The sequence below is a fragment of the Bombina bombina genome, chromosome 1, assembly GCF_027579735.1.
Source record: "Bombina bombina isolate aBomBom1 chromosome 1, aBomBom1.pri, whole genome shotgun sequence".
NCBI lineage: Eukaryota > Metazoa > Chordata > Amphibia > Anura > Bombinatoridae > Bombina > Bombina bombina.
In genome coordinates this window covers 1,470,602,103-1,470,629,442 of record NC_069499.1, presented here as the reverse complement: position 1 = coordinate 1,470,629,442, position 27,340 = coordinate 1,470,602,103, and the positions used below count along the sequence as shown (strand labels likewise).

At 40.2% G+C, this 27,340-nt stretch overlaps 1 protein-coding gene across 1 annotated transcript in view; it reads left to right on the top strand.

Annotated features, from left to right (window-relative positions):
- Positions 1-27,340, top strand: part of FAAP100 (FA core complex associated protein 100) — a 118,728-nt gene that overhangs the window by 10,559 nt on the left and 80,829 nt on the right. The window contains exons 2-6 of the mRNA XM_053706880.1: positions 5,569-5,742; positions 12,327-12,520; positions 17,033-17,151; positions 17,629-18,551; positions 22,855-23,011. Coding sequence (XP_053562855.1) covers positions 12,368-12,520; positions 17,033-17,151; positions 17,629-18,551; positions 22,855-23,011 — 1,352 coding nt within the window. The 5' untranslated portion in view covers positions 5,569-5,742; positions 12,327-12,367. The remainder of the gene's footprint in view (positions 1-5,568; positions 5,743-12,326; positions 12,521-17,032; positions 17,152-17,628; positions 18,552-22,854; positions 23,012-27,340) is intronic.

Below are 27,340 nucleotides of genomic sequence, written 5' to 3'. Positions count from 1 at the left end.
GCACGCCAATACTCCTTACTATGCAACAATTAACGGCTGTAATGGATAATTCTATCAAAAACATTTTAGCCAAAATGCCCACTTATCAGCGTAAGCGCGACTGCTCTGTTTTAGATACTGAAGAGCATGAGGACGCTGATGATAATGGTTCTGATATGCCCCTACACCAGGCTGAGGGGGCCAGGGAGGTTTTGTCTGAGGGAGAAATTTCAGATTCAGGGAAAATTTCTCAACAAGCTGAACCCGATGTGATTACATTTAAATTTAAGTTGGAACATCTCCGCGCTCTGCTTAAGGAGGTGTTATCCACTCTGGATGATTGTGAGAATTTGATCATCCCAGAGAAACTATGTAAAATGGACAAGTTCCTAGAGGTCCCGGGGCCCCAGAAGCTTTTCCTATACCCAAGCGGGTGGCGGACATTGTAAATAAAGAATGGGAAAGGCCCGGTATACCTTTCGTTCCTTCCCCAATATTTAAAAAATTGTTTCCCATGGTCGACCCCAGAAAGGACTTATGGCAGACAGTCCCCAAGGTCGAGGGGGCGGTTTCTACTTTAAACAAACGCACCACTATACCCATAGAAGATAGTTGTGCTTTCAAAGATCCTATGGATAAAAAATTAGAAGGTTTGCTTAAAAAGATGTTTGTTCAGCAAGGTTACCTTCTACAACCAATTTCATGCATTGTCCCTGTCACTACAGCCGCGTGTTTCTGGTTCAATGAGCTAGAAAAGGCGATCGATAGTGATTCTCCTCCTTATGAGGAGATTATGGACAGAATCCGTGCTCTCAAATTGGCTAATTCTTTCACCCTAGACGCCACTTTGCAATTGGCTAGGTTAGCGGCAAAAAATTCTGGGTTTGCTATTGTGGCGCGCAGAGCGCTTTGGTTGAAATCTTGGTCAGCGGATGCGTCTTCCAAGAACAAATTGCTTAACATTCCTTTCAAGGGGAAAACGCTGTTTGGCCCTGACTTGAAAGAGATTATCTCTGATATCACTGGGGGTAAGGGCCACGCCCTTCCTCAGGATAGGTCTTTCAAGGCCAAAAATAAACCTAATTTTCGTCCCTTTCGTAGAAACGGACCAGCCCCAAGTGCTACGTCCTCTAAGCAAGAGGGTAATACTTCTCAAGCCAAGCCAGCCTGGAGACCAATGCAAGGCTGGAACAAGGGAAAGCAGGCCAAGAAACCTGCCACTGCTAGCAAGACAGCATGAAATGTTGGCCCCCGATCCGGGACCGGATCTGGTAGGGGGCAGACTCTCTCTCTTCGCTCAGGCTTGGGCAATAGATGTTCTGGATCCTTGGGCACTAGAAATAGTCTCCCAAGGTTATCTTCTGGAATTCAAGGGGCTTCCCCCAAGGGGGAGGTTCCACAGGTCTCAATTGTCTTCAGACCACATAAAGAGACAGGCATTCTTACATTGTGTAGAAGACCTGTTAAAAATGGGAGTGATTCATCCTGTTCCATTAGGAGAACAAGGGATGGGGTTCTACTCCAATCTGTTCGTAGTTCCCAAAAAAGAGGGAACGTTCAGACCAATCTTGGATCTCAAGATCCTAAACAAGTTTCTCAAGGTTCCATCGTTCAAAATGGAAACTATTCGAACAATTCTTCCTTCCATCCAGGAAGGTCAATTCATGACCACGGTGGATTTAAAGGATGCGTATCTACATATTCCTATCCACAAGGAACATCATTGGTTCCTAAGGTTCGCATTCCTGGACAAGCATTACCAGTTCGTGGCACTTCCTTTCGGATTAGCCACTGCTCCAAGGATTTTCACAAAGGTACTGGGGTCCCTTCTAGCGGTACTAAGACCAAGGGGCATTGCAGTAGTACCTTACTTGGACGACATTCTGATTCAAGCGTCGTCCCTTCCGCAAGCAAAGGCTCACACGGACATAGTCCTGGCCTTTCTCAGATCTCACGGATGGAAAGTGAACGCAGAAAAGAGTTCTCTATCTCCGTCAACAAGGGTTCCCTTCTTGGGAACAATAATAGACTCCTTAGAAATGAGGATTTTTCTGACAGAGGCCAGAAAAACAAAACTTCTAAACTCTTGTCAAACACTTCATTCCGTTCCTCTTCCTTCCATAGCGCAGTGCATGGAAGTAATAGGTTTGATGGTAGCGGCCATGGACATAGTTCCTTTTGCGCGCATTCATCTAAGACCATTACAACTGTGCATGCTCAGTCAGTGGAATGGGGACTATACAGACTTGTCTCCGACGATTCAAGTAAATCAGAGGACCAGAAACTCACTCCGTTGGTGGCTGTCCCTGGACAACCTGTCACAAGGGATGACCTTCCGCAGACCAGAGTGGGTCATTGTCACGACCGACGCCAGTCTGATGTTCTGGGGCGCGGTCTGGGGACCCCTGAAAGCTCAGGGTCTTTGGTCTCGGGAAGAATCTCTTCTACCGATAAATATTCTGGAACTGAGAGCGATATTCAATGCTCTCAAGGCTTGGCCTCAGCTGACCAAAATCATTCAATGGGCGGAGACTCACTCCTGCCACCTGTCTGCAATCCACATTCCAGGAGTGGAAAATTGGGAAGCGGATTTTCTGAGTCGTCAGACATTACTTCCGGGGGAGTGGGAACTCCATCCGGAAATCTTTGCCCAAATTACTCAATTGTGGGGCATTCCAGACATGGATCTGATGGCCTCTCGTCAGAACTTCAAGGTTCCTTGCTACGGGTCCAGATCCAGGGATCCCAAGGCGACTCTAGTAGATGCATTAGTAGCACCTTGGACCTTCAAACTAGCTTATGTATTCCCGCCGTTTCCTCTCATCCCCAGGCTGGTAGCCAGGATCAATCAGGAGAGGGCGTCGGTGATCTTGATAGCTCCTGCGTGGCCACGCAGGACTTGGTATGCAGATCTGGTGAATATGTCATCGGCTCCACCATGGAAGCTACCTTTGAGACGAGACCTTCTTGTTCAAGGTCCGTTCGAACATCCGAATCTGGTCTCACTCCAGCTGACTGCTTGGAGATTGAACGCTTGATCTTATCAAAACGAGGGTTCTCAGATTCTGTTATTGATACTCTTGTTCAGGCCAGAAAGCCTGTAACTAGAAAAATTTACCACAAAATATGGAAAAAATATATCTGTTGGTGTGAATCTAAAGGATTCCCTTGGAACAAGGTAAAGATTCCTAAGATTCTATCCTTTCTTCAAGAAGGATTGGAGAAAGGATTATCGGCAAGTTCCTTGAAGGGACAGATTTCTGCCTTGTCTGTGTTACTTCACAAAAAGCTGGCAGCTGTGCCAGATGTTCAAGCCTTTGTTCAGGCTCTGGTTAGAATCAAGCCTGTTTACAAACCTTTGACTCCTCCTTGGAGTCTCAACTTAGTTCTTTCAGTTCTTCAGGGGGTTCCGTTTGAACCCTTGCATTCCATTGATATTAAGTTATTATCTTGGAAAGTTTTGTTTTTGGTTGCAATTTCTTCTGCTAGAAGAGTTTCAGAATTATCTGCTCTGCAGTGTTCTCCTCCTTATCTGGTTTTCCATGCAGATAAGGTGGTTTTACGTACTAAACCTGGTTTTCTTCCGAAAGTTGTTTCTAACAAAAACATTAACCAGGAGATAGTCGTGCCTTCTTTGTGTCCGAATCCAGTTTCAAAGAAGGAACGTTTGTTGCACAATTTGGATGTTGTTCGCGCTCTAAAATTCTATTTAGATGCTACAAAGGATTTTAGACAAACATCTTCCTTGTTTGTTGTTTATTCTGGTAAAAGGAGAGGTCAAAAAGCAACTTCTACCTCTCTCTCTTTTTGGATTAAAAGCATCATCAGATTGGCTTATGAGACTGCCGGACGGCAGCCTCCTGAAAGAATCACAGCTCATTCCGCTAGGGCTGTGGCTTCCACATGGGCCTTCAAGAACGAGGCTTCTGTTGATCAGATATGTAGGGCAGCGACTTGGTCTTCACTGCACTCTTTTACCAAATTTTACAAGTTTGATACTTTTGCTTCTTCTGAGGCTATTTTTGGGAGAAAGGTTTTGCAAACCGTGGTGCCTTCCATTTAGGTGACCTGATTTGCTCCCTCCCTTCATCCGTGTCCTAAAGCTTTGGTATTGGTTCCCACAAGTAAGGATGACGCCGTGGACCGGACACACCTATGTTGGAGAAAACAGAATTTATGTTTACCTGATAAATTACTTTCTCCAACGGTGTGTCCGGTCCACGGCCCGCCCTGGTTTTTTAATCAGGTCTGATAATTTATTTTCTTTAACTACAGTCACCACGGTATCATATGGTTTCTCCTATGCAAATATTCCTCCTTTACGTCGGTCGAATGACTGGGGTAGGCGGAGCCTAGGAGGGATCATGTGACCAGCTTTGCTGGGCTCTTTGCCATTTCCTGTTGGGGAAGAGAATATCCCACAAGTAAGGATGACGCCGTGGACCGGACACACCGTTGGAGAAAGTAATTTATCAGGTAAACATAAATTCTGTTTTTCTTTGTTCTCTTTGCACCTTTTGTTGAAAAGTAGGGACGTATGCTTAGAAGCACTTTCTATTAGACATCACTTTACCATCTTCAGATGTCCCACCTCCTGATGTATTTGAATCTTTTTACTTTAAAGCGATATGAAACACTTTTTTTTCCTTTAAAGTGAATGTAAAATTTGATGCTAAAGTGCCTGGTTTTTAAAAATTAGAGTAAAAACAGGGGCACTTTAATTCATCAAAATTTACATTTCACTTGTGTTGTATAAATACTTACCTTTTTAATCTTGACAGCCGCTCCAGCTTCCCCCCGGTCGTCACAAGCCTCTTCCTGGGTCTAAAATTAGGAATCCGGCTTCCTCAAATCACGTCGTTGAATCAGACACCGAAGAAGAAGAAGCCGTGATTGGAGGATGACCTATACATCATTTCTGACATCAGAAATGGCTTGCGATGACCGGAGGAAGGTGGAGCGGCTGTCGAGTTTAAAAGGTAAGTATTTATACAACACGAGTGATATGTAAATTTTGATGAATTGAATGCCTGTTTTTAATAAAAAAATTTAAAACCGGACACTTTAGCATCAAAATTTACATTCACTTTAATGATTCAGATAGAGCATGCCATTTTAATCAACTTTCTAATTTACTCCTATAATCAAATTTTTGGTTCAGCACATGGGTAGCACTTGCTGTCTGATTATTAGACAAACAATATCACCTCCCGTATACACACTTACTAAGGATAATGGATTTTGTTCTAGATCTGAATTGCTGGAAAACAATTTACACATATTTATTGATTGGTATTTTTATTTTCAAACACACATTTATTCAACGCCATAAGGATAAAAACAATATGCTACGCTCACTAACAACTTTGAAAAACGTATGTCGAGTATCCTAATTAGACATACACTCTTTATTATATATATATATATATTCCCCACTTAACAAAACATACATATATACCAATGAGAAAACCTTTTATCTGCTAAATTTAGCACAGTTCATGTGTTGCTGTATTTTTTGTATACTTTGTATTGTATTATGAATCGATCCACAGTGCACACTGTTAATCTATATTGTCTATGTTCTTCCAGGGAAAGTGAATGCATTTTAGTAATTGTTACACAAAAACAAATATCCGCAAAGTGATACTTTACCAAAACAGATGCCACACAATGTACACAGTGTGTTGGGCCCGGCTGCTGGTGCAGAGCAAGGCAGAAACGGAACAGGTGACATACTAATGCCTGTCACCCCCAGCTCCCCAGGTATGTACAGTAGAGACATTTATATACCTGTTTTTTACTTGCATTTTCCCTGAGATACTGGACACCGGCAACCTTTTACTACATGACTGTTGGGATAGAGATTAAAGGGACATCAAACCCCACATTTTTCTTTCATGATTTAGATAGAGCATACATTCATAAACAACTTTCCAATTTACTTCTTTTATCTAATTTGCTGCATTCTCTTGGTATTCTTTGTTGAAAAACATATCTAGATAGGCTGATGAGCTGGGAGCTATCTGCTGATTGGTATCTGCACATATATGCCTCTTGTGACTGGCTTACTCATGTGTTCAGCTAGTTCCCAGTAATGCATTGCTGTGTCTTCAAGAAAGGATCCCAAAAGAATAAAGCAAGATTTATAATACAAATAAATTTGAAAAATGTTTACAGTGTATGCTTATCTAAATCGTGAATGAGAAAACAATTTGAGGTTTCATGTCCCTTTAATGGAATGTGTAAATATAGGTAACCGAACAAGTCACATGAGCTAAATCTTATTTGCTAGATTTATAGGGTGATCCACAATACATTATGACCTCTTTCTGTCTGTTCATATATAATTGTATTTTCTCTTGTTAAGTGTGTTCAGTCCACGGGTCATCCATTACTTATGGGATATATTCTCCTCCCCAACAGGAAGTTGCAAGAGGATCACCCAAGCAGAGCTGCTATATAGCTCCTCCCCTCACATGTCATACCCAGTCATTCTCTTGCAACCCTCAACAAAGAAGGAGGTCGCGGGAGGAGTTGGAGTTTTTACTTAATTATTCTTCAATCAAAAGTTTGTTATTTTAAATGGCACCGGAGTGTGCTGTTTTTTCTATCTCAGGCAGTATTTGGAAGAAGAAACTGCCTGCGTTTTCTATGATCTTAGCAGGTGTAACTAAGATCCACTGGCTGTTCTCGACATTCTGAGGAGTGGGGTAACTTCAGAACATGGGAATAGCATGCGGGGTCCACCGCAAATGAGGTATGTGCAGTACAATATTTTCTGGGAATGGAATTGACTAAGAAAATACTGCTGTTACCCGTATGATGTAAGTACAGCCTTAAATGCAGTAGTAGTGACTGGTATCAGGCTGATAAATGTATGCACAGTAGAGTTATTTTCTAGGGACTAGAATTTGACTGTGAAAATACTGTTAATACTGAAATAATGCTTAAGCCTTATCTGCAGTGGTAGCGACTGGTTGCAGGCTTAGTAATAACTTTGCATGACATTTAAAGAAGTTTATTTTCAAAACGTTTACTGGCATGTTATTCGTTTTGTGAGGTACTTTGGTGATAAATCCTTTGGGCATGAATTTTTTTCCACATGGCTAACGTATATTTCTGCATAGAAACCGTTATATCAGGTCTCCCACTGTTGTAAATGAGCGGGTGGGGCCTCTTTTTAGCGCCTTGTTGCGCAGTTAGAATTCTAGCACAGTCTTCCTGCTTCTTCCTCCTTGATCCAGGACGTCTCTAGAGAGCTCAGGGGTCTTCAAAATTCGTTTTTTGAGGGAGGTAATCAGTCACAGCAGACCTGTGACAGTGTGTTAGACTGTGATAAAAACGTTTTATATTAATTTGATGTCTGTTTTTTTGGGTACTGAGGGGTTAATCATCCGGTTGCTAATGGGTGCAATCCTCTGCTAATTAATACATTTAAAGAATTGTTGACTATAACTGAATTATTCTTTAGTTACTCAACAGTTTTTTTTAAAAGCGCTGCAGCGTTTTTTATATTGCTTGCAAACTTATTGAAAGTATTTTCCTAGCTTCATTGCTAGTCTGTTTAAACATGTCTGATACAGAGGAATCTGCTTGTTCATTATGTTTAAAAGCCGTTGTGGAGCCCAATAGAAATATGTGTACCAATTGTATTGATGTTACTTTGAAAAATCAATCTGTACCGCTTAAAAAATTATCACCAGACAACGAGGGGGCAGTTATGCCGTCTAACTCTCCTCACGTGTCAGTACCTTCGTCTCCCGCTCGGGAGGTGCGTGAGATTGAGGCGCCAAGTACATCAAGGCCCTTACAAATCACTTTACATGATATGGCTAATGTTATGAAAGAAGTGTTATACAATATGCCAGAGTTAAGAGGCAAGCGCGACAGTTCTGGGTTAAGGACAGAGCGCGCCGATGACACGAGAGCCATGTCTGATACTGCGTCACAATTTGCAGAACATGAGGACGGAGAGCTTCATTCTGTGGGTGACGGTTCTGATTCGGGGAGACCGGATTCAGAAATTTCAAATTTTAAATTTAAGCTTGAGAACCTCTGCGTGTTGCTAGGGGAGGTGTTAGCGGCTCTGAATGATTGTGACACGGTGGAAATCCCAGAGAAATTATGTAGGCTGGATAAATACTACGCGGTGCCGGTGTGTACTGACGTTTTTCCTATACCAAAGAGGCTTACAGAGATTATTAGTAAGGAGTGGGATAGACCCGGTGTGCCTTTTTCTCCTCCTCCGATATTTAGAAAAATGTTCCCTATAGACGCCACCACAAGAGACTTATGGCAGACGGTCCCTAAGGTGGAGGGAGCAGTTTCTACTTTAGCCAAGCGTACCACTATCCCGGTGGAGGATAGCTGTGCTTTCTCAGATCCAATGGATAAAAAAATTAGAGGGTTATCTTAAGAAAATGTTTATTCAACAAGGTTTTATATTACAGCCTCTTGCATGCATTGCGCCTGTCACTGCTGCAGCGGCATTCTGGTTTGAGTCTCTGGAAGAGACGATTCGCACAGCACCATTGGATGAGTCTCTGAGCAAGATTAGAACCCTTAAGCTGGCTAATGCGTTTGTTTCGGATGCCGTAGTGCATTTAACCAAACGGCTAAAAATTCTGGATTCGCCATACAGGCGCGCAGAGCGCTCTGGCTTAAATCCTGGTCAGCAGATGTAACTAAGTCTAAATTGCTAAACATTCCTTTCAAAGGGCAGACCTTATTCGGGCCCGGCTTGAAGGAAATTATTGCTGACATTACTGGAGGTAAGGGCCACACCCTTCCTCAGGACAGGGCCAAATCAAAGGCCAAACAGTCTAATTTTCGTGCCTTTCGTAATTTCAAGGCAGGAGCAGCATCAACTTCCTCCGCCCCAAAACAGGAAGGAACTACTGCTCGTTACAGACAGGGTTGGAAAAGCAACCAGTCATGGAACAAAGGCAAGCAGGCCAGAAAGCCTACTTCCGCCCCTAAGACAGCATGAAGTCAGGGCCCCCTTTCCGGAGACGGATCTAGTGGGGGGCAGACTCTCTCTCTTTGCCCAGGCTCGGGCAAGAGATGTACAGGATCCCTGGACGCTGGAGATTATATCTCAGGGATACCTTCTGGATTTCAAGAATTCTCCTCCACAAGGGAGGTTTCATCTGTCAAGGTTATCAACAAACCTAGTAAAGAAAGAGGCATTTCTACAATGTGTACAAGACCTCTTAGTGATGGGAGTGATCCACCCAGTTCCGCGGACGGAACAGGGGCGGCAAGGGTTTTATTCAAATCTGTTTGTGGTTCCCAAGAAAGAGGGAATCTTCAGACCAATCTTAGATTTAAAAATCTTAAACAAATTCCTAAGGGTTCCACCGTTCAAGATGGGAACCATCCTACCCATGATCCAAGAGGGTCAATATATGACCACAGTGGATTTAAAGGATGCCTACCTTCACATTCCGATTCACAAAGATCATTATCGGTACCTAAGATTTGCCTTTCTAGACAGGCATTACCAGTTTGTAGCCCTTCCCTTCGGGTTGGCTACGGCCCCGAGAATTTTTACAAAGGTTCTGGGTTCTCTTCTGGCGGTACTAAGACCACGAGGCATAGCGGTGGCTCCGTACCTAAACGACATTCTGATACAAGCGTCAAGTTTTCAAAATGCAAAGTCTCATACAGAGATAGTTCTAGCATTTCTGAGGTCGCATGGGTGGAAAGTGAACGTGGAAAAGAGTTCTCTGTTACCACTCACAAGGGTCCCTTTTCTAGGGACTCTTATAGATTCTGTAGAGATGAAGATTTACCTGACGGAGTCCAGGCTATCAAAACTTCTCAATGCTTGCCGTGTCCTTCACTCCATTCCAAGCCCATCAGTAGCTCAGTGCATGGAAGTGATCGGCTTAATGGTCGCGGCGATGGACATAGTGCCATTTGCGCGCCTACATCTCAGACCGCTGCAACTATGCATGCTAAGTCAATGGAACGGGGATTACTCAGATCTGCTTTGCTAAATCTGGACCAGGAGACCAGAGATTCTCTTCTCTGGTGGTTATCACGGGTTCATCTGTCCAAAGGAATGTCCTTTCGCAGACCAGATTGGACGATTGTAACAACAGATGCCAGCCTACTAGGCTGGGGAGCAGTCTGGAACTCCCTGAAGGCTCAGGGGTCGTGGACTCAGGAGGAGAAACTCCTCCCAATAAACATTCTAGAATTAAGGGCAATATTCAATGCTCTTCTAGCTTGGCCTCAGTTGGCAACACTGAGGTTCATCAGATTTCAGTCGGACAACATCACAACTGTGGCTTACATCAATCATCAAGGGGGAACCAGGAGTTCCTTAGCGATGTTGGAAGTCTCGAAGATAATTTGCTGGGCAGAGTCTCACTCTTGCCACCTGTCGGCGATCTACATCCCAGGCGTGGAGAACTGGGAGGCGGATTTTTTACGTCGCCAGACTTTTCATCCGGGGGAGTGGGAACTTCACCCGGAGGTATTTGCCCAACTAATTCTTCGTTGGGGCAAACCGGATCTGGATCTCATGGCATCTCGCCAGAACGCCAAGCTTCCTTGTTACGGATCCAGGTCCAGGGACCCGGGAGCGGTGCTGGTAGATGCACTAGCAGCCCCTTGGGTTTTCAACATCGCTTATGTGTTTCCACCTTTTCCGTTGCTTCCTCGACTGATTGCCAGGATCAAACAGGAGAGAGCATCAGTGATTCTGATAGCGCCTGCGTGGCCACGCAGGACCTGGTATGCAGACCTAGTGGACATGTCGTCCTGTCCACCATGGTCTCTACCCCTGAGGCAGGACCTTCTAATTCAGGGTCCTTTCAACCATCCAAACCTAATTTCTCTGAGGCTGACTGCTTGGAAATTGAACGCTTGATTCTATCAAAGCGTGGGTTTTCGGATTCGGTTATTGATACATTAATACAGGCTCGGAAACCTGTTACCAGAAACATTTACCACAAGATATGGCGTAAATATTTATATTGGTGTGAATCCAAGAGTTACTCATGGAGTAAGGTTAGGATTCCTAGGATATTGTCTTTTCTACAAGAGGGTTTAGAAAAGGGCTTATCCGCTAGTTCACTAAAGGGACAGATTTCTGCTCTGTCTATTCTTTTACACAAGCGTCTGGCAGAGAATCCAGACGTCCAGGCTTTTTGTCAGGCTTTGACTAGGATTAAGCCTGTGTTTAAAGCTGTTGCTCCTCCGTGAAGCTTAAACTTGGTTCTTAAAGTTCTCCAGGGTGTTCCGTTTGAACCCCTTCATTCCATTGATATTAAGCTTTTATCTTGGAAAGTTCTGTTTTTGATGGCTATTTCCTCGGCTCGTAGAGTCTCTGAGTTATCTGCCTTACATTGTGATTCTCCTTATCTGATCTTTCATTCAGACAAGGTAGTCCTGCGTACTAAACCTGGGTTTTTACCTAAGGTTGTTTCTAACAAGAATATCAATCAAGAGATTGTTGTTCCATCCTTATGTCCTAATCCTTCTTCAAAGAAGGAACGTCTTTTGCATAATCTAGATGTGGTCCGTGCTCTGAAGTTCTACTTACAGGCAACTAAAGATTTTCGACAAACTTCTTCTCTGTTTGTCGTTTACTCGGGACAGAGGAGAGGTCAAAAGGCTTCGGCTACCTCTCTCTCTTTTTGGCTTCATAGCATAATACGCTTAGCCTATGAGACTGCTGGACAGCAGCCTCCTGAAAGAATTACAGCTCATTCCACTAGAGCTGTGGCTTCCACCTGGGCCTTTAAGAATGAGGCCTCTGTTGAACAGATTTGCAAGGCTGCAACTTGGTCTTCACTTCATACTTTTTACAAATTTGACACTTTTGCTTCTTCGGAGGCTGTTTTTGGGAGAAAGGTTCTACAGGCAGTGGTTCCTTCTGTTTAATGTTCCTGCCTTATCCCTCCCATCATCCGTGTACTTTAGCTTTGGTATTGGTATCCCATAAGTAATGGATGACCCGTGGACTGAACACACTTAACAAGAGAAAACATAATTTATGCTTACCTGATAAATGTATTTCTCTTGTAGTGTGTTCAGTCCACGGCCCGCCCTGTCTATTTGAGGCAGGTTCTAAATTTTATATTATAACTCCAGTCACCACTGCACCCTATAGTTTCTCCTTTCTCGTCTTGTTTCGGTCGAATGACTGGATATGACATGTGAGGGGAGGAGCTATATAGCAGCTCTGCTTGGGTGATCCTCTTGCAACTTCCTGTTGGGGAGGAGAATATATCCCATAAGTAATGGATGACCCGTGGACTGAACACACTACAAGAGAAATAAATTTATCAGGTAAGCATAAATTATGTTATCATGTGATCTTTCCTTTCTTGCAGAACATCTTTTGTAGTTAACCAAGCCAATAGCAGCCTATGCAATGCCTTCTGTCCAGTATCTTGCTGGTTTCCAGTGCCCACCAAGAAGTCTCGCAGAAGGTAAAGGACAAGTGATACAATGGGACCAAGACGTATTTGTGTCAAACAGCAGTATGTTTGTGTATGTCTACAACACTGATAAAAAAGGGATAACGGTAAGTGTGTTATACGTTTGAGTGTTGCTGCAAAAAGGGCTTTTTTAAAATAATTATAAGGATGTTGTGGTAGGTAATGTAATCTTTTAAAGGACCATAAAAATAAGTGGAAATGATGTAATATGTTACAGTATTTTATTATTGTACTATTGCTTGCATTTTTAACCCCTGCAAAGGTTAGTTAGATCACCAGTGCACTACTGGAGCTAGCTGAACACATATTAGCTACTGCTAAGGGTATGTAATATTCTTTTATATACAGGACACCAAGAGATCAAAGTAAAATTGATGGCAGAGGTGAATTTAAAAGTGTTTTAGAATAGCATACAGTTTAATTTTGAATTTCATGCCCCTTTAAGGGACAAACCTAATTTATAATATACAGAATTTTAAAAACACAGTAAGTGGACATGTATTTGTTTAAATGATAAAGATAAATAAACCATGTAGGAAAATTAATCACATACAGGGACAACAAGCAATTTTTTTATGCCTGCATAGTATGAATCAGTCATTAAACATTGCAATTTTAAAAGAACTGAATACATAAACTAAATAAAATTAAACACATGATATTAGCAAAGTTTGCAGTGTTTTGTAGTCTAGAGACATACCTCTTGAGAACATTTATTGTATTGCCCCTTCTGTGGAGCATTCAATTTATGTCCCTTTTAACATTAACATGGATACATACCACTGAGAACTTTTATAGCAGCACAAAATAACGGTCATCCTGCATATAAACATCCTCATTCCTAGTAACCCCAAACTATGGTTCATGGGATTATATCTTGGTGGCCCGTGACCCGGCATTCTGTGTGTGCCCTTTTATCCTGGGTCCTCTGTGTCCTGCTGGCCTGTTAACCTGCGTCCTCTGTCTGTGACGAATCTGGCTTCCTCCAGTCAATGCGTGCCACACGAGCTGGATGACAAAGGGGCACGCAATGATTGGAGGAAGCCAGATTCGTCAATGAAATTCGCAATACAGGATGAGATGCGGGCGGAGGATTGTCGGTATGTTTACAGTAACAAAATGGTAAGTATTTTTTTAAAAAAAGGGTCTTTGTAAAGTTTAATGAATTTAAGTGCCTATGTTTTTTTTAAATTATTTTTAAATACTGGGCTTTAATTGATTAAACTTTACAATCACTTTAAAGGGACATTAAACACATTTTATAAGCAGACTATTAGGTTATTCCGCCTCCTCCCTCTAGTCATGGGTGCCGCCATGTTGACCTGTCTGCACATGTGCAGCAACTCACCTTCAGATACCTACAGTGTAACAATAATGGCAGTACCCGTGATTAGAGGGAGGTGCATGAATTGTATTTGTTTAGTCACTAGTAGTGCGTGTAGTGTCTCTTAAAAGGGGGACAGTAAAGTCAAAATGTATCTTTCATCATTAAGATAGAGCATGTAATGTTAAACAACTTTCTAGCTTCTGGTGGCTGCACATATATGCCTCATATCATTGGTTCACCCAATGTGTTCAGCCTGCTCCCAGAAGTGCATTGCTAATCGTTTAACAAAGGATAGTAAGAGGAAGCAAATTTTGTGTTTCATGTCCCTTTAATAAATGTTTTAGTATGTATATATTATGTGTGTGTGTGTTTGTGTGTGTGTGTGTGTGTGTATATATATATATTAGGGCTGCACAATTAATTGCGGATGCAGTTTTAAACCGCAATTAATCACCGCGAGAGTATGCGATTTTTTTTTTTTTAAAGAAAAAAACAAAAAACTATGTTCGTCATGAAGGCGGAGAGGGAGGATGAGAGGCGGTCCAGTGGGCGGACCTGAGAATGCCCACGAAACGGCCATTTTGGAAGAGATTGCAGTGTGTGTGTGTGGGAGCTTTCATCTGGGAGTGGTGTGGCTATGGGACAGCTCAAAGTTGTGAGCAATAAAGTGAGTATTGTACAAAAACTTTGAAGTGCCTTACTGACTTTTTTTTAAACTTCTGTGACTCATAACATTGAGTTTGATTACATTTTACAATATATTTTATTTATATATGTTCATTAAAAGGATAGTCAACACCTGATATAACAGGATCACATATTGTTTAAACACAATAGAAGATTCGCCTGCACCGCATCCCTGCTTTATTACTTTATCAAACCTCCTAGTAATCGTTAACATTATTTCTTATATTCTGCTCTAAATATGGCAGCCTAACTCCTCCCCTTCATGCTTCTTCCCCATCACTATGCCACTACAGGCACATTCATGTAAGTATTGATGACGTCATCGCGCATGCGCATTTCTTATTAGCAGTCAGAAATCAGACTTTCAGCAGCTCATTATACTGATTTCTCTGAAAACTTAACAAACGATCATTTTGAGATTTTTAATTCAGAGGTGATGTGATTTACTAGTATTTAACGCCTTGGACGTACCCTGAAGGCGTCGGTCTGGGAAAACGTTGGAAGCAATCCTGCAATAACCTTTTTTACCCTTCCGGTGCAGAGAGAGCCACTTGGCGGTGAAATGGTGGCATGAAATATACCAAGATGGGCCTAGATCAATACTTTGGGTTGTCTACTACACTAAAGCTAAAATTAACCCCGCAAGCTCCCTACATGCTCCCTAATTAACCCCTTCACAAGCTGTTTGTAAATAATTTCAGTGAGAAACCTAAAATTGTGAAAAAGTTAACTATTTTTTTTATTTGATCGCATTTGGCGGTGAAATTGTGGCATGAAATATACTAAAATGAGTCTAGATCAATACAATCAATACTAAAATATATATATACATGTCAAGGGATATTCAGGGATTCCTGAAAGATATCAGTGTCCCAATGTAACTATTGCTAATTTTGAAAAAAAGTGATTTTGAAATATCAAAGTCCTACTTGTATTTGTTGCCCTATAACTTGCACAACAAGCAAAGAACATGTAAACATTGGGTATTTCTAAACTCAGGACAAAATTTTGAAACTATTTAGCATGGGTGTTTTTTGGTGGTTGTAGATGAGTAACAGATTTTGGGGGTCAAAGTTAGAAAAAGTGTGTTTTTTTTTTTTTCAATTTTTCCTCATATTTTATCATTATTTTTTATAGTTAATTATAAGATATGATGGAAATAATGGTATGTTTAGAAAGTCCATTTAATGGCGAGAAAAACGGTATATAATATGTGTGGGTACAGTAAATGAGTAAGAGGATAATTACAGCTAAGCACAAACACTGCAAAAATGTAAAAATAGCCTTGGTCCCAAACGGACAGAAAATGGAAAAGTGCTGGGGTCATTAAGGGGTTAAATACTATACACGATGTTTCTTATTATAACTATACCATTATTTCAAAACCTTACCTCCATTTTTTAATTGTGTAAGAAATACACTATGCAAATATATTGAACAAACTTACATATACAAAAAGAAATAGAGCTGGATATGTGAAAAAAATACATATATATACACACACACACACACACACTGTGTGTGTGTATGTATATATATGTGTGTGTATATATATATATATATATATATATATATATATATATATATATATATATATATATATATATATATATATATATATATATATATATATATACACACACACTGAGTGTGTGTGTGTGTATATATGTGTGTATATATATCTATATCTGTGTGTGTGTTTATGTATGTAGGAAAATACCAGCACTCACTGTTGAAAAGCATATGGCGTAAAGTCGGTGTGCTACCCAAAAATACTTTTATTTTATATGGGTATATATAAAGTCTAGCACTCACTTGCAAGTACTCCGCTAAGATTAAAAGCAAAACTGGAAGAGTTACCGCATCTGGCCAAATAGGACAAGCCCAGGTACCACGCCAATGCAAGCTCTCAAACAAACAAACTGGGAACAAGTCAATGGGGCACTGACTTATGTAATCACCCTAGACATATACAAAACACGGAAGGGGGCTGCACTCTCAAACTGGACTGGGTACACATCCTATGACCCTGCAACATGCACAGCCCTTGGTGCTCAGTAGCTATACTGTCCCCAGAGTCCCAGGCAGTTAACCCCAGACAAGTCTGGGTTCAAGGCCCATAGGGAAAATTACAAAACAAAATTAATACAGCACACAGAGGAAGTCCAGCACTCACTTGAAAGTACTCAGCTAAGATTAAAAGCAAAACTGGAAGAGTTAGTTATCACATTTGGCCAAAAGGGACAAGCCCAGGTACGCCAAGGTGTCTCCTAAAACCTGTGACCCTAATGTAGCCATACAATGCAAGCTCTACCCTTCCGTGTTTTGTATATGTCTAGGGTGATTAGCTTGCATTGTATGGCTGTATTAGGGACCCAGGTTTAATGATAATTTGTGCAATAAACCTTCAAATATGTTAATATTAGCTAGTTCGAGTATAATATAATTTTTTATCTGGGTGGTCAGCAAAATAAGCTGGGTGGTGCAGCGATTAAAAAGGTCCTGAGGAGAACACTGTTGGTATTATTACTATTTGCTGTGTGGGTTACCTGCTTATTTTCTTTCTTTTTTTTTTTTTTTTCAGGCGGTGTATTTATTTCCTGCTGAAGTTTGGCATATTGAACTGGTCTCAAGTACACGCCAGTTGTTTGCCCTCTGCGCTGAAACTGGGATATACGTACTAACATGGGACGATCAAGGCAGGTAGGAATCTGAAGCTGTACAAATGTTTTTGTTAAGAAACCATTAAATGTATTTATAATTTATCTAAAAGTGTGTATAATTTAGGGACATTGTAGTGCAAATATCACATGCACTAATTCATTATGGCATGTAATGTTAGTACTACTCATTCTCCAATTCTGTGTTTAACCCCTTTTTCCCCTTCTTGGGAATTGCAGAGAAATGCTGGAGTTGATCAGACATGGCCAGTAAGTCAATCAGCAGTTGCAAGGCCCAGCTAATCACCAGTTGTGCCTAGTCCTGAGTAGGCACAACTGATGATTGGCTGGGTCATGCAACTGCTGACAGTGTCCCTTTTTAACAGTGTGCATTCTAGAAGGTAAATAGAATATGCCAGTGACATTCTTGTGATTTAGCATACGTTTTAGTCTGGGGGTGGGTGGGTGTGGTTAACCTCCCACTGCTTAAATTATTTAGTGTCTGCTTATTGTTTTGAAGGTTGTTAAAGAAACCAGATTGTGTTACAAGTGTCAATGGTGTGGACACCTTCACTGTCGGGTCAGAGTTTGTTTACCTGTTGGACACTTCAGTTTGCGCTATCATGGTTGCCCATGAGGTTTTAGTGGTTTCCTCAGTGCATCAGAAGAAATGGAAGATCAGAATTTTTCAGGTGGAATCTCAGCAAGAGACAGTTGCAACATCATTCAGAGACTTAGAATTTTCCATCAAACTACGCATGGGATGCAGCAATGCAATGGAATGGAATGGGTTTCGTCCAGTCCTGTGCTGTGTCTCCCTCTGGAAAGAGACTAAATCCAGTGAACTTCCCTGTTCCCTCTTAGTAGAATCTTCCCTTTTCACACACTTATTTGGAGTGGATTGTTCCATGCTTGATTCCCCCATGGTTCTGTGTGGATTGCCAGATGGTCAGGTGGTGGGCTTTCCCTTAAAGGTAGCTGGCTTTACAAATATGGACCATACTGAAAATAAGGACACTTCCCGTTTACCTATAATGGTCCTTTATCACTTAGAGCAACCAGTTGTTTTCCTCGGGGCCACAAGGATGGAAGTTGGTGACAATAACAGCCAGAACCTCATCAAGCATAACCTTGGCTGTGATTGTTTATTGATTATGGGCCATGAAGGCCTTGTGGTGACGGTGTTGTCTGAGAAGAAAACAGAAGGCAGAGGACATGTATTTAGAGAATACTATATTCAAGCTCCTGTGTCATGCGCTGTATCCTCCGGGACAGGTGTGTATTACAGCACCTGCAAAGATCTTCTGCTTGTTCACATTGGCCCAGGAGTACGGGAGGAGAATGGAGTTTCTAATAAATTTCATCATTATCCTGTTCTATCCTCCACCAGCTACAATATCCCTTTGGTCATTGCAGTCTCCAAGATTTCCAGCTCTCCTGAAGGTAGGTTGAGATCACATTGGTATTTGTTAAGTTAATTTTGTTTGAGACACATTAGGTTTTTTTCCTTGCATCTAGGAAAGGGTATTTTTTAAAATGCTTTAAAGTTAGTTGTGTTTAGAAATTTCTGATTTATAAGAGACAGCACTTGCAGAATCATTGGACTGCATGCACGGAAGAAGGCTTGAAAAGCCTCACATACATAAAAAAGCAGAAGCTACCAGCTGCAATAACAGACTTGATGAAGGCCGGTCCCAATGCTGCTTTTTAACGCCTGCTGGTATTAAGAGTCTTGAAGATACAGGTGTACCGCTCACTTTTTTTGGCCAGACTCGGAAATACCGCAAATCCACTTACGTCAATTGCGTATCCCCTTTTTTCAATGGGACTTGCATAGCGCCGGTATTAAGAGTCTGACCAAAAGTGAGCGGTAGACCCTCTCATGTCAAGACTGGTACCGCATTTTAAAGTCAGTAGTTAAGAGTTTTACACTACAAAGCCATAGCATAAAACTCTTAAGTAAAGTGCTAAAAAGTACACGAACACCCATAAACTACCTATTAACCCCTAAACCGAGGCCCCCCCACATCGCAAACAATAATATAAAATTTTAACCCCTAATCTGCCGAACCGGACATCGCCGCCACTATAATAAATATATTAACCCCTAATCTGCCGCCCCCAACGTCGCTGCCACTATAATAAAGTTATTAACCCCTAAACCTAAGTCTAACCCTAACCCCCCCCTAACTTAAATATAATTTAAATAAATCTAAATAAAATTACTACAATTAAATAAATAATTCCTATTTAAAACTAAATACTTACCTGTAAAATAAACCCTAAGCTAGCTACAATATAACTAATAGTTACATTGTATCTATCTTAGGGTTTATTTTTATTTTACAGGCAACTTTGTTTTTATTTTAACTAGGTACAATAGTTATTGAATGGTTATTAACTATTTAATAACTACCTACTTAAAATAAAGACACATTTACTTGTAAATAAAACCTAACCTAAGTTACAATTACACCTAACACTACACTACAATTAAATTAATTACGTAAACTAAATACAATTAATTACAATTTAAAAAAATTATCTAAAGTACAAGAAAAAACAAACACTAAATTACAGAAAATAATATTTTTAATATAATTTTTAAACTAATTATACCTAATCTAATCCCCCTAACAAAATAAAAAAGCCCCCCAAAATAAAAAAAAACCCCTACCCTACACTAAATTACAAATAGCCCTTAAAAGGGCCTTTTGCGGGGCATTGCCCCAAAGTAATCAGCTCTTTTACCTGTAAAAAAAAAATTACAATTCCCCCCCCCCCAACATTAAAACCCATCACCCACACAACCAACCCTACTTTAAAACCCACCCAATACCCCCTTAAAAAAAACCTAACACTAACCCCTTGAAGATCACCCTACCTTGAGAAGTCTTCACCCAACCGGGCCGAAGTCCTCAACGAAGCCGGCAGAAGTCTTCATCTAGACGGCATCTTCTATCTTCATCCATCCGGTGCGGAGTGGCTCCATCTTCAAGACATCCGACGCGGAGCATCCTCTTCATCGGGAATCTTCTTCAACAATGACGGTTCCTTTAAGTGACGTCATCTAAGATGGCGTCCCTTCAATTCCGATTGGCTGATAGAATTAAGGTAGGAAAATTCCTATTGGCTGATGCAATCACCCAATAGGATTGAGCTTGCATTCTATTGGCTGATTGGAACAGCCAATAGAATGCAATCTCAATCCTATTGGCTATTTGGATCAGCCAATAGGATTTTCCTACCTTAATTCCGATTGACTAATAGAATTCTATTAGCCAATCGGAATTGAAGGGACGCCATCTTGGATGACGTCACTTAAAGGAACGGTCATTGTTGAAGAAGACTCCGGATGAAGAGGCTGCTCCGCGCCGGATGTCTTGAAGATGGAGCCACTCCGTGCCGGATGGATGAAGATAGAAGATGCCGTCTGGATGAAGTCTTCTGCCCATCCGGAGGATCACTTCTGCCCGGTTGGGTGAAGACGTCTCATGGTGGGTTTTAGAGTAGGGTTGGTTATGTGGGTGGTGGGTTTTAATGTTGGGGGGGGTATTTGAACTTTTTTTTTACAGGTAAAAGAGCTGATTACTTTGAGGCAATGCCCCGCAAAAGGCCCTTTCAAGGGCTATTTGTATTTTAGTGTAGGGTAGGGCTTTTTTTATTTTGTTAGGGGGATTAGAGTAGGTGTAATTAGTTTAAAAATCTTGTAATCTTATTATTTTATGTAATTTTAGTGTTTTTTTTTCGTACTTTAGATAATTTTATTTAATTGTAATTAATTGTATTTAATTTAGTTAATTTATTTAATTATAGTGTAGTGTTAGGTGTTAGTGTAACTTAGGTTAGGTTTTATTTTACAGGTAAATGTGTCTTTATTTTAACAAGGTAGTTATTAAATAGTTAATAACTATTTAATAACTATTGTACCTAGTTAAAATAAATACAAAGTTGCTTGTAAAATAAAAATAAACCCTAAGCTAGCTACAATGTAACTATTAGTTTTATTGTAGCTAGCTTAGGGTTTATTTTATAGGTTAGTATTTAGTTTTAAATAGGAATTATTTAGTTAAAGGGACACTCAAGTCAAAATGAAACTTCATGATTCAGATAGAGCAGCAATTTTAAACAACTTTCCAATTTACTTCCATTAACAAAATGTGCACAGTATTTTTATATTTACACTTTTTGAGTCACCAACTCCTACTGTGCATGTGCAAGAATTCACTGCATATACGTATATGCATTTGTGATTGGCTGATGGCTGTCACATGATACAGGGGGAGTGGAAATAGACATAACTTTGCAATTTATTTAACAAAAATCTACTACTCATTTGAAGTTCAGACTAAGTGCTATTGCATTGTCTTCTTATCATGCATTTGTTGATTATGCAAATCTACGTTGTTGACTGGTCCTTTAATTGTAGTAATTTTATTTAGATTTATTGTAATTATATTTAAGTTAGGGGGGGTTAGGGTTAGACTTAGATTTAGGGGTTAATAACTTTATTATAGTGGTGGCGACGTGGGCGGCAGATTAGGGGTTAATAAATATAATGTAGGGTTCGGCGATGTTGGGGGCAGCAGATTAGGGGTTCATAACTATAATGTATGTAGCGGTGGTGTCCGGAGCGGCAGATTAGGGGTTAATAATATAATGTTGGGTTCGGCTATGTTGGGGGCAGCAGATTAGGAGTTCATAACTATAATGTAGGTGGCGGCGGTGTCCGGAGCGGTAGATTAGGGGTTAATAATATAATGCAGGTGTCGGCGATGTCAGGGGCGGCAGATTAGGGGTTAATAAATGTAAGATTAGGGGTGTTTAGACTCGGGGTTCATGTTAGGTGTATACATAATTTTTATTTCCCCATAGGAATCAATGGGGCAGCGTTAGGAGCGTTGCGCTGCTTTTTTGCAGGTGTTAGTTTTTTTTTCACCTGGCTCTCCCCCATTGATTCCTATGGGGAAATCGTGCACTGTTGTGGTCTCTGCTGCATGTTTGCTCTCTGTCAGACCCCTAGCCCAAACGAGCATTTATGGGTTGCTATTAGATATAGTAAGTCAAGTTTTACAAAAGGCACACAGTTGCCTCTCAAATGTTGAAAATAAAGTATAAATTGTGCAACTTTTGTAAAACTTGACTTACTATATCTAATAGCAACCCATAAATGCTCGTTTGGGCTAGGGATATGACAGAGAGCAAACATGCAGCAGAGACCGCAACAGTAAACAGTGAATCGATAATACAAGAAAAGATTCACTGTTTACATCAGGCTGCTGTCGGCATTAGGTGTCATAAAAAATTCCTGACCGGAACATTTGTGTGTGAGAGGGGAGGTCTGTTGAGAGTGCTCTCCGTGTCAGATATCTGCGCAGATTCCCTTATGTCGGCTTCTCTGAATATACTACTCTGTGAGAGAGGCGGGGTCATGTGACGTTGTGCAATGATGTCACTGACCCCTGAATCGATTCAGGTCTGCACTTGCATCGATGCAGCATTGTTAACGGCTGCATCATGATGCACCACTGAATCGATTATTTTCAGCAGCCCTGGTATGTATGTTTATATATGTTTGTGTATATCTATCTATCTATCTATCTATCTATCTATCTATCTATCTATCTATCTATCTATCTATCTCTGTGTGTATATATTATTTATTTCCAGAATCATTTACTTAATTTACATAGTGTGTGTTTTTTAATACAGGCACAGTCAATTCACTAAATATCTTTATTCCTAGGTGAAGTGCAGTTCCTGGCTTTGTCAAATAGAGGGAAACTTATGCTTTGTAGCCTTGGACGTGAGTCAGGAACTCTGAAGTTTGCTGGACTTACATGTAGAAAAGCAGGACAGAGGATTAAAGACCTGCTCTCTGGGATTAGCAAAGTCTCTGAGAGGTGAGCAGGTGTGGGTGTGTGTATCTGCATGTGGGTGTATGTATATATGCATACAATGTGTATATGTGTGTATGTATGTATGTATTCCACATTTTGTCTTGTGAACTTGTGCTATAAAAAAATCTTTTATTTGTTGTGTTCACTTTTTGTTGTTCTTGTTGTAATTCTGAGAATTGTAGGCTTTCTAATTCCTGTTAGATGTGGAAGTGCAGACTCCAGACCTAACATTGTTATATTTCACAAAGTCATTGGTTCCACACTCTAGTGAGTCATTTATAACTTTCCCTGATTGGCCTCAGTGGAGAAGGAAACTTAAGTTACAACATGGTGGCATCCATTGCTTTATGGACGCTAAAACTTTAATCTTATTTATTTTTTCAATATTTAACAACTGATATGATAGATTTTTTTTTTGCCTATTATTATTCTCATGCTATTCTTTGCTATGAGATCTTTGCTATCTAGTTTTCATTTAGTGCTTAGAGTTTAGGAAACCCCTTTACAGATAAAATCGTCAGCAGTGACTTTTTCCATATACACAAGAAGTCAAATTACTGCTGTGTAACACACTACACAGCACAAATGCCTTACTGTCTCTTGTGGTATAGGAGTCAGGTGAGAGGGTAATAAGACATAGGTATAGGACAATAAAGGGACATATTTCTAAAAGATTTTCTATTATGTATTTGTAAGAGCAGCGGTTAATCATGTTAAAAAATATTTGTTTTCGCACGGAAAAAGGTTACGTAAAAGTGTGTGTGTGAAACTAGCAGACAATGCACGATTTTTTTACAACTAGGTGCCATTACTCTTATTCTCATTGGCTGAAATAATTTTAAGCATCCTTGAACGGAGAAAATATTTTGAGTATCATTTCCATTTAAAGCAGGGGCGTATTTAGGTTTTGTGCTGCCCTAGGCACTCAAAATTCTGCTGCCCCCCCACCCCCCACCTCACCCCAGGTTTAAGGCCTTTTTTTAGACATAATATTTTGGGGGCAGGGTGTAAAAAATAAAAAAAAATGTCTTTTTAAGTAGATGTTCACCAGGGCTTGCATTCACTCTGGTCACAAACACACACACACACACACACAAACACACACAAATAAATATATATATATATATATATATATATATATATATATATATATATATATATATATATATATATATATATATATATATATATATATATATATATATATTTTAAGACATTATTTTGCAAGTCAGATGATTAAAGTGTTTATATCAGTATAAAATATCCTTCACTGTATGATAGTTTGTCAGTAGGTAGTTGTTTAACCTTAAACATCTTCTTTAGTGATTGACAGTTATTTAAGCAAAATATCTGCTTGGATAAATATGTAATGGATATACAAACTGGCCTTTAAAAGTACTTAAAAAATACAACATTAGTTATGATAGGTTTAGGAATTGTATCCTAAGGGATAAAGTCACATGATACAATCATAATAAAGTATATTTCTTTCATGTAATTAGCAAGAGTCCATGAGCTAGTGACGTATGGGATATACATTCCTACCAGGAGGGGCAAAGTTTCCCAAACCTCAAAATGCCTATAAATACACCCCTCACCACACCCACAATTCAGTTTTACAAACTTTGCCTCCGATGGAGGTGGTGAAGTAAGTTTGTGCTAGATTCTACGTTGATATGCGCTCCGCAGCAAGTTGGAGCCCGGTTTTCCTCTCAGCGTGCAGTGAATGTCAGAGGGATGTGAGGAGAGTATTGCCTATTTGAATGCAGTGATCTCCTTTTAAGGGGTCTATTTCATTATCGGTCGTAGAGATTCATCTCTTACCTCCCTTTTCAGATCGACGATATACTCTTATATATACCATTACCTCTGATTCTCGTTTCAGTACTGGTTTGGCTATCTGCTATATGTAGATGAGTGTCCTGGGGTAAGTAAGTCTTATTTTCTGTGACACTCCAAGCTATGGTTGGGCACTTTGTTTATAAAGTTCTAAATATATGTATTCAAACATTTATTTGCCTTGACTCAGAATGTTCAACTTTCCTTATTTTCAGACAGTCAGTTTCATATTTGGGATAATGCATTTTGATTTGACCATTTTTTTCTTACCTTAAAATTTGACTTTTTCCCTGTGGGCTGTTAGGCTCGCGGGGGCTGAAAATGCTTCATTTTATTGCGTCATTTTTGGCGCGGACTTTTTTGGCGCAAAAATTCTATTTCCGTTTCCGGCGTCATACGTGTCGCCGGAAGTTGCGTCATTCTTTGACGTTATTTCGCGCCAAAAATGTCGGCGTTCCGGATGTGGCGTCATTTTTGGCGCCAAAAAGCATTTAGGCGCCAAATAATGTGGGCGTCTTATTTGGCGCGAAAAAATATGGGCGTCGCTTTTGTCTCCACATTATTTAAGTCTCATTTTTATTGCTTCTGGTTACTAGAAGCTTGTTCTTTGGCATTTTTTCCCATTCCTGAAACTGTCATTTAAGGAATTTGATCAATTTTGCTTTATATGTTGTTTTTTCTCTTACATATTGCAAGATGTCTCACGTTGCATCTGAGCCAGAAGATACTACAGGAAAATCGCTGTCAAGTGCTGAATCTACCAAAGCTAAGTGTATCTGCTGTAAACTTTTGGTAGCTATTTCTCCAGCTGTTGTTTGTATTGATTGTCATGACAAACTTGTTAAAGCAGATAATATTTCCTTTAGTAAAGTACCATTTCTTTCATGTAATTAACAAGAGTCCATGAGCTAGTGACGTATGGGATATACATTCCTACCAGGAGGGGCAAAGTTTCCCAAACCTTAAAATGCCTATAAATACACCCCTCACCACACCCACAAATCAGTTTTACAAACTTTGCCTCCAAGGGAGGTGGTGAAGTAAGTTTGTGCTAGATTCTACGTTGATATGCGCTCCGCAGCAAGTTGGAGCCCGGTTTTCCTCTCAGCGTGCAGTGAATGTCAGAGGGATGTGAGGAGTATTGCCTATTGAATGCAGTGATCTCCTTCTACGGGGTCTATTTCATAAGGTTCTCTGTTATCGGTCGTAGAGATTCATCTCTTACCTCCCTTTTCAGATCGACGATATACTCTTATATTTACCATTTCCTCTACTGATTCTCGTTTCAGTACTGGTTTGGCTTTCTACAAACATGTAGATGAGTGTCCTGGGGTAAGTAAGTCTTATTTTCTGTGACACTCTAAGCTATGGTTGGGCACTTTATTTATAAAGTTCTAAATATATGTATTCAAACATTTATTTGCCTTGACTCAGAATGTTCAACTTTCCTTATTTCCAGACAGTCAGTTTCATATTTGGGATTATGCTTTAAATTATCATATTTTTTTCTTACCTCAAAAATTTGACTTTTTTCCCTGTGGGCTGTTAGGCTCGCGGGGGCTGAAAATGCTTCATTTTATTGCGTCATTCTTGGCGCGGACTTTTTTGGCGCAAAAATTCTTTTCCGCCTCTAGTTCTTCTTCCAAGAGTTATCTCCAAGATTCTGAGGGAATGCTCGTTTGTTCTGCTAATAGCTCCGGCATGGCCTCACAGGTTTTGGTATGCGGATCTTGTCCGGATGGCATCTTGCCAACCATGGACTCTTCCGTTAAGACCAGACCTTCTGTCACAAGGTCCTCTTTTCCATCCGGATCTGAAATCCTTAAATTTAAAGGTATGGAGATTGAACGCTTGATTCTTGGTCATAGAGGTTTCTCTGACTCCGTGATTAATACTATGTTACAGGCTCGTAAATCTGTATCTCGAGAGATATATTATAGAGTCTGGAAGACTTATATTTCTTGGTGTCTTTCTCATCATTTTTCTTGGCATTCTTTTAGAATACCGAGAATTTTACAGTTTCTTCAGGATGGTTTAGATAAGGGTTTGTCCGCAAGTTCTTTGAAAGGACAAATCTCCGCTCTTTCTGTTCTTTTTCACAGAAAGATTGCTATTCTTCCTGATATTCATTGTTTTGTACAAGCTTTGGTTCGTATAAAACCTGTCATTAAGTCAATTTCTCCTCCTTGGAGTTTGAATTTGGTTCTGGGAGCTCTTCAAGCTCCTCCGTTTGAACCTATGCATTCATTGAACATTAAATTACTTTCTTGGAAAGTTTTGTTCCTTTTGGCCATCTCTTCTGCTAGAAGAGTTTCTGAATTATCTGCTCTTTCGTGTGAGTCTCCTTTTCTGATTTTTCATCAGGATAAGGCGGTGTTGCGAACTTCTTTTGAATTTTTACCTAAAGTTGTGAATTCCAACAACATTAGTAGAGAAATTGTGGTTCCTTCATTATGTCCTAATCCTAAGAATTCTAAGGAGAAATCATTGCAT